This window comes from Aythya fuligula, chromosome 5 (genome assembly GCF_009819795.1).
Source record: "Aythya fuligula isolate bAytFul2 chromosome 5, bAytFul2.pri, whole genome shotgun sequence".
Lineage (NCBI taxonomy): Eukaryota > Metazoa > Chordata > Aves > Anseriformes > Anatidae > Aythya > Aythya fuligula.
Window position 1 is genome coordinate 28437855 of NC_045563.1, and position 15032 is coordinate 28452886.

At 34.3% G+C, this 15032-nt stretch overlaps 1 protein-coding gene across 1 annotated transcript in view; it reads right to left on the reverse strand.

The window, feature by feature from the left end:
- Positions 1-231: 231 nt before the first annotated feature.
- CEP128 (centrosomal protein 128) overlaps positions 232-15032 on the reverse strand; it is a 111707-nt gene continuing 96906 nt past the window's right edge. Inside the window, exons 21-24 of the mRNA XM_032189461.1 lie at positions 11928-12005; positions 9740-9853; positions 5723-5831; positions 232-665 (exon numbers count right to left, since the gene is read on the reverse strand). Of these exons, the coding sequence (XP_032045352.1) occupies positions 559-665; positions 5723-5831; positions 9740-9853; positions 11928-12005 (408 nt within the window). The 3' untranslated portion in view covers positions 232-558. The remainder of the gene's footprint in view (positions 666-5722; positions 5832-9739; positions 9854-11927; positions 12006-15032) is intronic.

Here is a 15032-nt window from a genome sequence, read left to right on the forward strand (position 1 = left end):
TCATCATATCAAGTTCCACTGATTTTGAGGAAATTTTTGTTCAATATTTATTGCTTTTTCCTTAAATGATTGTTGCAAATTGAAGAACCTGAAATCATAAATGTGCCTACACAACAGTGCATAATGACTCTTTTAATAAATATCAGGACGAAGTAATTTCTGAATATTTTTTTTGATTATTAATAGTGTTATTAAATCTTATCAAAAACAAATATCCACACTATTCCTGTGTAGGGGTAAATACGCTTATAGCAAAGATTAACATCACAGTTCTTTCATTTCATAATATTTAAGGGATACAATAAAATCAGTTTAGGACTGCAGAAACAAATGCAAGAGGATACCATAGTCCCCAAAAAACTTTGGTGCACAAGTTACATAAATTATAACAGCAGCCCATTAGACTTGTTCTTGGGGTTCTTCCACTTAAGGGTTTGGCAACTGCTCAGTCATTAAGGGTATATCCTCCTACAGCAGATGAAATTACTACTGCTCAAAAAGAATGAGAGTGGGATGGAATTTACCACAGAGAAAGCTTTTGCATTTTTGTACAATGTTCTACTGCTTCCCTCTTTCTGCTTGCAGCTTCATTTCATTGACAGCAACGTTAATGGAATCTTCCTTGGTGGCACTTGTATCAAAAGGAACCATTCTTTTCAAATGTGCTAAAAATAAGAGTCAGACAAAAAAAGTAATTAAGCATCTTTAGAAAAACACATTCTGGTGTCTGAGCATGTATATGTTTATTTGAAATATGTTTCATGATGTAATATTATCCTTTACAAGCTATAATATGATATTAATAAATATTCAATATTAATAATGGTATGAATTGAGAAACAGATTTATTTTTCTAGAGGAACATAATTTAATGCTATTTTCAATCATAGAATAAAGCGGGGTTGGAACAGACCTTAAAGATCACCTTGATCCAACCACCCTGCCATGGTCCCACCAGAGCAGGTTGCTCAAAGCCCCTTCCAGCCTGGCCTTGGACATTTCCATGGATGGGGCATCCACAACTTATCTGGGCAACCTGTTCTGGTGCCTCACCACCTTCATACTAAAGAATTTCTTCATAATACCTGATCTAAATGTACCCTCTTAGTTTAAAGCTGTTACCCCTTGTCCTATCACTCCACTCTCTGACAAAGAGTCCCTCCCCAGCTTTTCTATAGGCCTCCTTTAGGCACTGGAAGGCCACTGGAAGGTCTCCTTGGAGCCTCCTCTTCTAAAGGCTGAACAGTCCCAACTCCTGTAGTCTGTCTTCATAGGAGAGGTTGCTCTAGCCAGAGAAACAAACTTTTGTATTTTCTGAAATTCAATAATTTCACTAACATCTAATTTTCTAGCATTTTTGTTTAAATAAAGCAAGACAAACCACTCAGAAAATTCCTGAGGAAATACCTTATTCAATAGCATAGAATAAAGTAAACTAGTGACATTGCATAGGTACTCATAGGATGCCATACCATGCAGATATATATATATTTTTACAGCTGGGTGAATACACAATGCTTATTTTTAAATACGTTACATTGTATCAAAACCTGGACAATATGAACTGATGTATCATCTTATCATAAAATGACGGAGGAAAAGATTCCAAATATCCAAACAACAATCAATTATTAGAAAAAAAGCAGAAATTAAGGGGGAGAAAGTAGATATCTATTTCTACAATATGCCATTCTTTCCTTATGTTATAAGAATGTAAGAAAAGTGGTTCTTCTTGATTCTTTATTATAAATACCGGGAGTGCTATTTCTGAATACTCCCATAAAACCATAGCTGTATATAACCAAAAGTTAGTTATTTAATAGGAAGCAAGTTTATAGTCCTTATACTTTAATTAGGAGGAGTCATATGTTTCCACGTCCAGGAAGAAAATAACACCACTGTGCCCCAGACATTAGTAAAACAACGAGTTAACATTTTTCATCGTAGTTTTAAGTATTTGTTTGGAACTATACTACTATACGCTCTTTCAACAGTACCTCCTGTGATCAGTATTCAAAGTAAAGAAAAAAGAAAAATCATATACAAAATTCATTGCTACTCTAAATGAATTTGCATTTTGCAGTTTCCAGTTATTCCAGGTTCTTACCATTGTGCAACACTGGAAGGTATTGTTCTAGAATGGAGTCTTACAGTATTATGACATTATGTCTTCTTAATTTTAATTAAGTTAGTTAGTTATAAATGTCAATTCAAATTGTCTTAAGAGCTTATGAAAAAGTATACATAGAGGGATAAAGAGAGACATCAGCATACATTGCAGGAGTTAATTGTCATGACAATAAAAATCAACATTTACAGCAACTTGTTTTTATTCAGCCATGATATCATTCCTACTATATACCATGTTTAAACAAGAGTGTTGTTTATCACCAGGTCCAAAGGGTCAGAGAAGACTGTGATCCTAGATACAGAAGTTGGGAAAACTGGTGGCTATTTTCTTTTCCATAATGTCATAGTTTACGAAGCCCTGGAACATTAATTCCCAATAACACCAGAAAGCCAGAAAGCCATATGGCTGCTGGGAAAAGATCCATGTTAAAACCTTGAAGTGATGAACTGTTCGAAGAGAGAGAAGAACCAATTCACAAAGCTCATGTAAAGCATCTGTAACTCTTGGGACCTTTGTGCTGTAAAACTGAAGAAAAGCACAGTGGCCATGAAAAACAATTTCTGAGTATTATTCTTTAGATAACAACAAATAGTAAAATTTTATACTAACCATTTGATCTGATAATAACGTAGACTGCAAACCATATCTAATGAACAATTCCTTGTATAAATTATAATATGTCAGTTAAATATCATGCTTTCTAAGAACTTCTTCTATAAACATGAAGACCAGACATAAAACAGAGTACTAATTACTTTTCCTTTCACCCTTGTGCTGATTGGCAACTTTACGTTAAATGGATGCAGACTGTCTTTTCTCTTAATTATTCTTTCATATTTTCTCCCCTTTCTTCAACCAATTTGGAACTTAAATCTCAGGTTTCCCCTGAGATTTAAAGTACATTAAATGCATCTGCTCTCTCCAAGTTATATGAGACAAATTGGGAAGAGACTTCCTAATACTACCTATTGACTCTATAATCTGTAAGGTTTTATGAGTCTAAGAGAGATCACAAAGGCTTGCAAACTGCTCTGAAAATTGAATTAAAAAAAAAAAAAACAAAACAACTCTTCTGTTTCTGAAGAAGTAAGGAGATGAATTAGTCACAGCAAATAGGTGATGACACTTACAGGTAGATTTATTAAAAGCTACAGGAGGTTAGAAGCAAAAGACTTCAAATTTGACTTCATTGTCAAATCCTCAAATTACAACTAATTAATATCATCACTGAAATTAAAAGTTCATGGAGTTTATGTGACTAAGATGAGTGAAGCAGCTGATTTTATCATTTGCTGCTCAGTGCCAGTTACAAGAAAAGCTTCTTGTGACATTAATACCGCTGCAGAACCTTCACTGAAGAACTATTGCAACAACTCTAAAATACACTTTAAAATTTGAATGGTGGAGTACAGGGACAGCATAAAACATTCAGTCACTAACCAATGTCTATGGATTAATTCAAATGCCTTAAGGTATCACAAACATCCACAAAGGGATTCAAAAGATGTGATGGGACTTATGGGAAACCTGTGCCTTCCTGCAAAGACAGCTAGACGAATATACCAGGACTTATAAAATACATGAGATATCTTCAACAGGCACCTGACTTGCTCTCCTACTTACAAATTGAGTACAACAAATATACAATAGCACTTAGGTGAAAAGAATCATCAAAGTGAGAAATTAAAAACCTTTATCCTATCACAGTCAAATACATGTAAAATCAGAAATAGAAAAAATTATCTTAAGACTACTTCCTTGTTTTAGCCTCAGAAAATCTGACAAATGGATTTGTAATAGAATGCAATTAAGGAACTAAAACTCCAATGATTTATTTATTTAATTTTTTTTTTTTACAACCAGTTCTTTTCCCTTAAAAATGAATAGAAAAAAGTAAAAAACAAACATCTTTCTCAGCACAACTCTAGGATTTGGAAAATATTGGAAAATATGAAATACCTGTATGAAGATCTGCTTCATTTGCGATATGGAAAATACCTTCCTTAAAGTTTTAGACAAGAAAAAAGTCTCTTAGCCATGACTGAATGCTGTGGGCAGGGATGCCACCCACTAGATCAGATTGCCCAGGGCCTCATCCAACATGACCTTGAACACTTTCAGGGATGGGGCAACCAAAGATTCTTTGGGCAACCTGTTCCAGTGCCTCACCATCTGAATTAAGCATTTCCTCCTAACCTCTAATCTAAATCTCCTTTCTTTAATTTAAAACCATTCCCCTTTGTCCTATTTGATTGAGCAAAAAGTCGCTCTCTATCTTTTTTAAAAGCCCCCTTCAAGTACTAAAAAGTCACAATGAGGTCACCCTAGAGCCTTCTCTTCTTCAGGCTGAACAGCCCCAGCTTCTCAGCCTTTCTTTGTAGGAAAGGTGCTCCAGCCCCTTGATTGTCTTCATGGTCCTCCTCTGGACCTATTCTAACAGTCCAACTTGCCTTTAAGGTATGGTTTGTTTGTTTTTTTTTCTATACCCATACCAGGCTGAGCTGTAGACATTGACAGGGATGATATTAAGGAAAATGGAAAAACAACTCTGAGTTGGGGGAAACTGTTCCTGAAGTACAGAAGAGATTGAGGCTTTCACTCATATGCTTTGTTGCTATTTTTATTATTTAGTATACTCTGCAAAAAGGTACTAATCACAACCTACAGATTTTGAGAGGAAAAGAAACCAATTAGCTTCAACCTCATCAAATCAACTCCATATTTATTGCTGATAATTAGTAGTGTACAGTAGTGTACTCATTCCAAGACAAAGAGGTTTGAAAGTGCAGTGAAGCTTGAAATAGCACTTTCCATGACATAGAACGTAACTGGTTCATTCACAAGGTTGCCAGAATGCAAACTGGCTCTACTGAAAATAAATGGAAGGTGATATCTTTCTGAAGAAAAGTTTTTCATATTCATGTGCTGATATCTGGTGTGCTGAAAAAAAACATTCAATAAATTTTTCCTAAGTCATTACTGACACTCACGGAAGGGTGTTCCTTTACTTGAGAAAGACCTAGTATGTCCTATCTTTTAGTGAGCAGTTCCTATCTGTATCAGAGATCCTGTAAGCTTTTATGACCAAGTTATATGTACACTAAGAGATGGAAAGAATAGTTAAAAACAAATTTTGAAGTACAAGCAGAATTAGTGAATTCAACTCTTACTGTTAAGCTGCTTCAAAAACATAAGATTAACCAGTACAAATGAAAGATGTGGGATAGAACTTTTTGGATGAGGATGTGTCTTTGGAACCTGAAAAGATACACAACTTACATGGGTATGATTGTTCATGCAGAGATTCAGAAAACAAGTACAGCCCATTTCTTTGGGCTAGGCTTGGATGACAAACAGAAAATATTTTATTACCCAGTTAAAAAAAAAAAGTATCACTGTGATGTAAAGTATTTCTTAAACAAAGACACCCATCTGGTATCTAATACTCAAGTACAGCAGGCCAGCAGGCCTCTTAAGATGGTTCTAGCAGTTTTTGTCAAAAAGTAGAATGTCTTGCTCTTTCAAGTAAAACAGCGTTAAAAGAGGAAATACATTACTTGTGATTTTTTTTTCCTCTGAAACAATACTTACAACCTGATTCTGAGAGCAGTGAGGTGGACAAAAAACTGTTTTGAGTTCGCCAGCTAGAAGAGGGAGCAGCGACTTGTATATCAGAAATGTCAGCATCCATTACGACATCCTATGGAAGCCAAATAAAAATAAACAAACTTCTTTATATTAAACAGCTGTAATCTTTAACAAAACGCACACAGTAATACATGGGTATATGCTGTGATTTCACACATCCTGGAAAATACTGTTTTGAATTCTCAGACTAAGTATTGCAGTTAGGATCAAATTAATTTGGTCATGAATTTCATGCCTGCTCCATCACTACAAAATCTTAGCACAAACTGCTTTGCCTTGAGAAGAGCATTGGGAGTACTGCAAGTCTTTGTTACTATTATAAGTTGCAAGAACATTCTCTTCTCTATTTACATAACATCCACAGTACAGGGCATATTGGCATGGCAAACATCAGGAAATAATGAATTTTTCATCAATGAACTGTCTACATTAATTTACTGAAGTTCAACAAGTAAGTAATAACAAAACTTAAACATTTTGCCCACCACTGAAGAAACTAACTTCATTGATTTTTCATAACAAAATACCTCAAGATGTTTTTTTCATTATTTTCTTTTAGCCATTGAATAAAGTTTGAATCACAATATTAGTATTTACATCTAGACCCATACAACATAGCTTTTTGGTAAGCAAAGTCGTTTGGTTTATAAGCTAGAAAATAAGATAATTTTTAAAAGGCTATTTAAACAAAAATCTCTGTAAATCTTTATCAACAATATAGCAAGCAGTCCACAGTTCCATTACCTTCCAAAATAAGATTAAAAGCTTGACTTGGTATCCAAATTACTCAGTTTCTTGAAATGAGAAGACATAATAATGCACAAATGCATCAGTACATAAAACATGCCATTTTGCTACTGAATTCTTATCAAAAACACCCTTGGAGAATTTTGTTAAAACATCTTGCAATTTATTATCATACTGATACTAAGATTTGAAAACCAAACAGAAAACAAAATAAAAATTCAACATTAATTTAGAGATACAATGATCTTTTGTCCCATCAATGAAGAGGGATTTACGTCTATTTAGACTAATGGGAATTATACATATTAATCCCCTTATGTGCTGATGAGAGACTTAATACCTAAAATGTACATAATACAATAACAACTTCAAAAGAATTAAAAAAAATGTTAGTATTTTCATTCTGCTTCCAGAAATGCTATGTTAGAGAAAAGCTTTAAAAAAAAAAAAAAAAAGAAAAGAAAAAAGGCACTTCTACCAGCATCCACAATACACAATGCCTTTCTCATTACAGAAATATCAACTTTCATAACGTAGCTCACATATTTTATTTACATTTAGGTATGTTTGACTAGATCATAGGATGGTTTATGTTGGAACGGACCTTCAATATCACCTAGTTCCAATCCCCTGCCATAGGCAGGGACACCTCCCACTAGATCAGGTTGCCAAGGGCCCCATCCAATCTGGTCTTGAACACCTCCAGGGATGTGGCATGCACAGCTTCTCTGGGCAGCCTGTGCCAGTGCATCACCACACTGAGTAAACACGTTCCTAATGTCTAATCTAAATTCACCCTTTTTTAGTTTAAAGCCATTCCCCTTTGATAGTTGTTGGTCAGATGTTTGTAGCAGGGAAACTGTCCTAAAATATTTAAGTCTATCAATTGTAACGTTTATCTTTAGGTTTCTTCTCACTTTTCCTTTTGATTTTGCTTTATTTGGTATTCTCTATTACTTATTTTATTATTATTGTTTGTGTTTACCTTCTTTTTCCCCAATTTCTTCTTTAGCTACTATCCTTTCTTTGTTGAAAATCACTGTCAGCCTCTGGCCCCCATTATTAGAGGAAATATTACGTTTTAGCCTATACAAATAGCAATTATGATTTTCCCAGGCTTCTAAGCAAAAGGTATTTCTCATGGACTCCTGACAAGGCTAAAGCGAACTGGAAAGACTGAGGGGGGACAAAACAAATCATAAGGAAGACTAATAACTGTTTTAAGGAGAACTTTCACAGTGATTTCATTTTTGCTCCTTAAAACGAAAGAGGCTAAAACATGGGATTTGTTAATACCTGTCTGAGATTAGTGCTTGCAAGCAAGCTGAATGAAGTGTGCTACAGGAAAGGTTAGGAAGAAATCGCATCTGATGAGAAAGTTTAACAATTTTGGATAAATTAGTTGTGGAATTAATGTAAAATATTTTACAAAAACTCCTTTTCTTAACACATCTATTTTCTTATCTACCAAATATATTGTCAGCTTTATACAGCAGAAGCACTACATTGTGTATAGAGCACGAAACAAAACCATCAGAAAGAATGAACTTTGATGTCCTTGACTATACGCTTCTACCAATCAACTTTAGAGACTCCTTACTGACAAATCATCAACATTTTAAAAATATGAAACAACAATGCAGTTAGTTCCAAGGGAGGGTAAGAAAGGCAAGCATTAAAAAGGGATTTTTTAGACTAAGCCAGCCTGATCACTGAAATCAGATTAGCACCCGTCTGTTACTTGTTTTTGAACATTCTGTTCTATTTGTAACAGCTGTGACAGCAAAGAAGACTGTATGTCATGCAAAAACCCAATTAGGCCTGACTAAAAGAAAGCCATTAAATGCTCCCTCTTGTCTAAAGAAAGAGGAAATATTGTTTTGAAATCAGCCTTTTACGGATTCTGAACACAGAGTTCAAATCACACGATTTGTAAGCTCAGTCAGCTTAGTGCAATATTATATTCTAACTCTCAACTGATTACATTCCACTTAGATTTTTCAATATTTTCCAAATTTCAGTGGCTACTGAATTAGTAAGTCGTGTGTGAAAGCAAAACAAATTCCAGAAATTGAAGATTATCAGTAGCAATAGTCTGAAAGCGAATCTGCCCTGTTTCTTTCCTACTGAAAAAACAACATGGCTATCTCAAGTAGCTCAATACCTTCTTACAGCAGCAACTTAATAAGCTAAAATGCACTGTCTTCGTTTTACCTTTTCTAGTTTTTAGAAGACCTAAGGTAAGTAGGTCAACATTTCACAGATCAAATACTGCTGCTGAGGTGGGGAACACAAACAGCTTGAAGTTTTTTGAAAATGGTACTCGATCCTAGATTTTGAGCTCAGCTGCTTAGAGACACACCTGAAAATACATTGCCAATGAATCTTGATTCATTGCAGTAGCAGAAACACTAGCACAATTCTTCAGTTCTGGTCATTTATTTGAATCACTGCCTAGTTCTGCAGCATAAGAAAATGTAGTTGTCCTAAAGTAAGGTGCTATCATAAGGACACGCAGTAATATGAAGTAATATGATAAGGAACAAGCTAATACGAACAGAAAGAAAGCATGTTAACAACTGGAAAGGTGGACTTTTTCCAGGCAATGGTTCTAAATTAAGAGCTCTGGATTTGTATTTCAGGGAGTTAGGAAATTAAGCTTAACCCTGCTATTAGTCAGATGAGTGACGTTTTGCAAATCACTTCTCTGTTTGCCTCAGTTTTGTTTATGTATGGAATGGACATGATCATTTGTAAAGAATGCAAAAATAAACTAGTGAAAAATCATTACATGCAATCTAAAAAATTAATATTCCCTTTAAGGCGGGAAACAGATTTCAGTATTTACCTTCTATGTGAAAGGACAAGGGAAAAGAGAACAAACCAAGCCAAAAATTTCCATAGAAGAAATTTGACAAAGCAGTGGCATAAGTAAACACTAGAGTATAGTAAGACACAGGATAGCTTTTCCATGGATTTTTTAAGATTTTTTTTTTTGGGGGGGGGGGGAATTTTCACTTGATAATGAAGACACTTCTGTCACCAAATTTTACACCAGCCATAGTAGCTACATAAAACTCTGCCATTCCAGGACAAAGAAACATTCATGTATGATTTAGTCTGTGTTAATACTATGAGATAATATTACTTTAAGTAAGCTCAGATTGCTGAGTGAAAGTAATCACAAAACAAAAGTGGAATACACACACATACCTTGAATTGTTGGATTCTTTGTTTTGAATCTTCCAGCTGCTGCTGCAGAGAACTCACAATTTCTTTATACTTTGTATACCTTTCCTCAATCTTTTCCCTTCGGCAGTGGGACTCCTAGAAACGTATTGAAACATTTAAATGATTTTGTAATGTGAAAAACGGTTAGTAAATGTTGGCTGGCTATGGTAAGTACTGGTATCACCCAGAGTTTTCCATACAGCAATGAACAAATGAATCACAAACTTTTAGAAGCTGAAATACAGGGCTCATATGAAAGCATGATGTTCTGTACAGAAGAGTAATATTAAAATGAATGCACGTTAAAATGCGAACATTTTAATGCCTCATCCTTGACTGGTAAATGATATCTTGTAACTCTTTCTAAAATTTATTATTAACATAGCTTCTAACAAAGAATTGTGTAATGGAAAAAAATTAATTGCAATTCTTCAGAAACAGATGTTTCAAGAAAAAAGTCCAAGGATATGGACTAAAGCAGTATTTCAGAACAAGAAAACATAATGCTTCTCACAAGCAGCTAAGGACTCACTTGAATGAATACAGCTACCCCACAACTTGTGAGGCATTTTCAGATGAAGATTTACTTTGTTTCCTTACACTTCCAATGGAAAAAAAAAAATGAAACAGCTTGCTAACTCTGGAAAGCCATGAATGGCTTTGAAATACTTCATTCATGAATACCACTTCAGAATAAAATATGCTAGATATGTATCATACTACCATAGGACATTGTTATATAGCTTTTTAACAGGCTCTAGAACATTTTTCCTATCGTACAAAATATTCCAATGCATTACTTCAAATAGAATTAATGGAAGTTCAAAACTGACATAATTCTCACAACTAAGGTATAAAGCCTACTTTCCTTGAATAATAAATGCATAAATGATAAATTACTTACTAAACAACATACACTTGTTGGCAGGGTCTCATGTTAAGAAAGCAGTCTTTAGAAAACTTAAAAATTTATGGGAGAGGAACAGAGCTCAATTTAAAACAGAGAATTTGGGTTCCATTCTCATAAATGCTGGCTAAGTGATAACTAAGGCAAACTAGAAAATGACAACATAATTTCATAGTAACTTCAGGTAAAGAGTGAAACTGTGAAGGAGATTGCAGGAACTCCACATTCACGCTTCTGCCTAGCTTAGAGCAGAATTTTTCCTACAGCAAAGCAGAACCATCAGAAACAGAAGACAAATGTCAACCTCTTCTGGGGATACTTGGAAACATGAAATTGAAGTTACACCATATTGAAGTTTACACCATATTGAATATATAGTTTACACCATATTGAATATATCGAATATATATATATGAATATATAATTGAAGTTATACCAATTTAAGTTTATTTTTACACCATAAAACAAGGTCTGAATCTGCTCTGTCTTAACACATGACCTCATGCAAGAACATTTTGAATAAACAATGTTCCAAACAAGTGTTTTGAAAGGCTTGTGAATATATGAGGAGGAGAAACTCTGCACAGCAAATGAAATGCAAAATGTTATGTTTTTATCTATGATTTAATATTGATTTAAAATTTATTTTGTCCAATGAGAACCCAAATTCTCTTTTAGTAAACTACTGACTTCATTCATGGGAAGCAATGATAATGCAGTGGTTAAGCCACTCAGCCACTACCTAATTTAAGACTATATGCTCTTGACAGTACCTCACTGCTACTGTCAATAAGTTCCACCAACAGTGATACTGAGAGAGCAGATTTGACATTTGTAAACAAAAATTGTGTTTAAAAATGATAATTAAAAAAAGCATCTGTAAAGCTCATCTATTTTCACTCATTACTTTAAATGTTGAAAAAACTGGTAGAATTTATTTTATTACAGTATTTTGAACATTAAACAATGAATATCAGAATTCAACACTCAACACGCATACTCTGCGTTAGGCCCTGACCTTTTACACTCAATACTCAATGTTTGCTTACCATATGGAACACCCCAGCAGTGGTACTAACTAGGACTAAATTAATGACATCAATAAAGCTATATTAACAACAACAACAAAGGCTTACTGTATGTTTTTGTCATATGTAATTTTATATATCTAATTAACTCATTTATCTATACATATGGGGAGGACATTAATTAACCAAAATAATTTAGAACTATTGAAAAAGAGTTAAGTAAAATATTTCTCACTGCAGTATCTTTGAAATCTTCTAACAGGCTTAGTTTCTCAGGAACAGACTCCAGATGGTCTAAAGCAACTCGAGTACTCTAATGAAGAGAACACAAGAGAAAACATCAAAACAAACAAACAAAAAAAAAAAAAAAAAAGAAAGAAAGAAAAGAAGAAATCGAAGCGTCATACAGTTTTTCCTCATACGGTTGAAGTTTCATGCCTTTGAACATTCTTATGTCTGATACACCATCAATTTAGAAGCAATCATGTTGTCTGTCTTGTTGCATGTTTCTTTCCTAAAAATTCCTAACATTGTTTTTAAGGTTGTAAGAAATACGCTTCCTATTAAAAATGAAGATCAAGTTTCAGACCAAATGGGATACATTTGCACCTCACAAAACTGAACCTGAAACCAATACTCAGGCCCAATAGACCAAATGGGCTAGCGAACATGAGACAGTGATTTCTCTGCTTCTCCAATTATTTAGTTTAATTAGGAAAAAACCTGTACTGGCAGACAATGATATTAGGATCTATTCCTATAAAACAATCATCTGGTTAACAATTAACAATTACTTTGCTCTCATCCCACTGCTAAATTCTTTCTGCTCTAGGAATGGAAGAAAACTGGAGAAAAAACAGATATACTCCTGTCTTATCTTACTTAAGATGAAGTTTCAAATATAGCTCTTTTTTTCTGAATAACTTCTGCTCTTCACACAACGTACAATGAAGCAGGAAAACATTCCAGCCAATGGTGCTTGAAGAATAAGAACATTGTCACCACAGGTAAGAGGAAAGAATTTTGACAGATGGTTGACCAAGAAGCTCTTGAAACTTGCTGCTTTGAGAGGAATAGTATGTGGAGAGCGTACAAAATGGGGGAAAAAGGATTGCCCAGCAAGGATATTTTACATTTGAGGAAACAGAGGAAGAGTTGTCAAAAGTGAAACAGAGTAAAACAAAGATGCCTTAGTCATTTAGTGAGAACAAGAAAATAGAAAAGAGAATAGAATAGAAATGTGGAAAATAAGGTGGAGATAATCTAGGTATAATGCTAAAACACAAAGAGCTTTTCTTTTATACTAAAGCATTAATTTTGTTAGATTTTAAGTCTTAATTTTAAAAATTGTACAGGAATTATGTAAGACTGCATATACGGAGATATGCCTGGAAGACAAGTAAACCACTTCCTGCCGTGGGAAGCACTGAGGACACCCAGTACGAACAAGTCCTTAATTGCAAGGTTGACATCTGATGATGACAAATACTGACAAAATCCTGTAATGACAGGAAGGTGCATACTTGGGCTGATCTCCAGAGAAGAAAGTAGGTCCAATCAGTTTTGCAAAATTCAGTCAGAACTAATAAAGTTTATTAACTTGTAACAAGAAAATAGTGCATTCTGTCTCAACAGCTGCATGAGGTGTTAGTAGATTTTGCATTTGGCTAGCTGTAGTTAGATCAAACTAAAATTTATCATCATAAGAAATCTTGTATTTTAATGTGCAATTTAATTTGCTATCAAGCTTTTTTTATTATTATTAAAAGAAAAAAAAAAAAAAAACTTACAAAACTCATCTACAAAGATTTATTAGGAGAAAAGTATTATTTTTTCCTGTAACATATATGGTTGTTTACCAGAAAAGAATTATAGAACTTACAGATATACATTAATAATGAATGTATAAAATGGATTCTTCTTCATATTTCCAGCGTGCAGTCAGGCAGGAGGCCTACATATAGTGTTTACAGTGTTTTTCACAGATTATAGCATAGAATTTTTTATAGCTATAAAATACTTTCTTTTTTTTTTTTCCAAATGTTACTATACCTCTCAACTTCAAAATACAATTGCCTAGAGGTATCTATCACTCACTAATGTTTCCCTCTTCTAAGTATCAACCATTTCACTTTTACCACAGTAAAGCAGTAGTCATTCATATTTCATGCTTCATTTACAGTGGCCTTATGTTCATCAAAGCATTGATTTTCCACTACATTAATTTATGATGAATTGTAATGTTTGCTGCTTCTTTCCTGAGTAGCCCCTGGTCTGCATGCACGCTTCTGAGGCTGAGAAATATATGAGAGACAATAGACTCTAAGCAATCAAACCTACACCTGGTCTCATTAAATGCAAACTTAACTATATGTGGATCAAAATATTGATTCACAACAAACAGCAGCCATCCTGCTATCACACAGATACATGCCCATGAAGTTTTTGATTCTGAAGAGCAAAAACTCTCCCACTCCTTCAGAAATAAACCCCTTCCTCGCAGGAAACAATACAAGAATTGTAACAAAACACCAGCTCTTTTCTTGGTCCAGCACCAAATTAAGCTATAACTACTTTAAGCTTATGGTATATATTACCTAACACATTTGCTGAAGGAGTGAACTGCTGGAAAACAGACATTTGAGATGTCATACAGAATTGAAATAAAGTTGTAGGGGACACAAGACAAATTTAACGTCATGGCTTCTCATGATGCTATGAAGTATATTCAAGTTATAGCAGTTTTCCAACTCCAAAAATTTATTTTTTTTTTAATAAAGACCTGTAATCTGTTCTCATCATAAAAGGAACTCAGGTCTTAAGTGTATGCCCACACCTTAAGCCATCCCATTTGCCAATTCTTTCTCTAAATTCCAGTGACAAGACCTCATATCAACACACACTGTAAATGAAGGAAGGTGCTCATCATTTCTTCTCTCCAAGTATCTCCTAAACATATCCCATCTATGTCACAAACTACTTGTGAAAAATTTTAGCTGTGCCTTAGCTTGTGTCGTTTAAAGCTATTGTTACGTTATGGAATGTTCTTGAAAGCAGAAGACCAACCTTTGGGTTATATGCATACTCAGTCCTTAGTTTCTTTGTCTTATCAAAAAGCATGTGGATAAGGGTTGATATAGGCTTCTTGGATTTCTGACAGTTTTTTTGGCTTCATGAAATGTAATCCTAACTCCACACACAAAATGATGGTTTCTGAGCTAACAATTACTGAGCAGGAATGAGATCATGAGGTAAACAACATGCAGTTCCAAGCATCTGCTAATTCAGTGCTCAATAACAATTAGAAAAGCTAAATCAACACAGGACATAATTAGGAAAG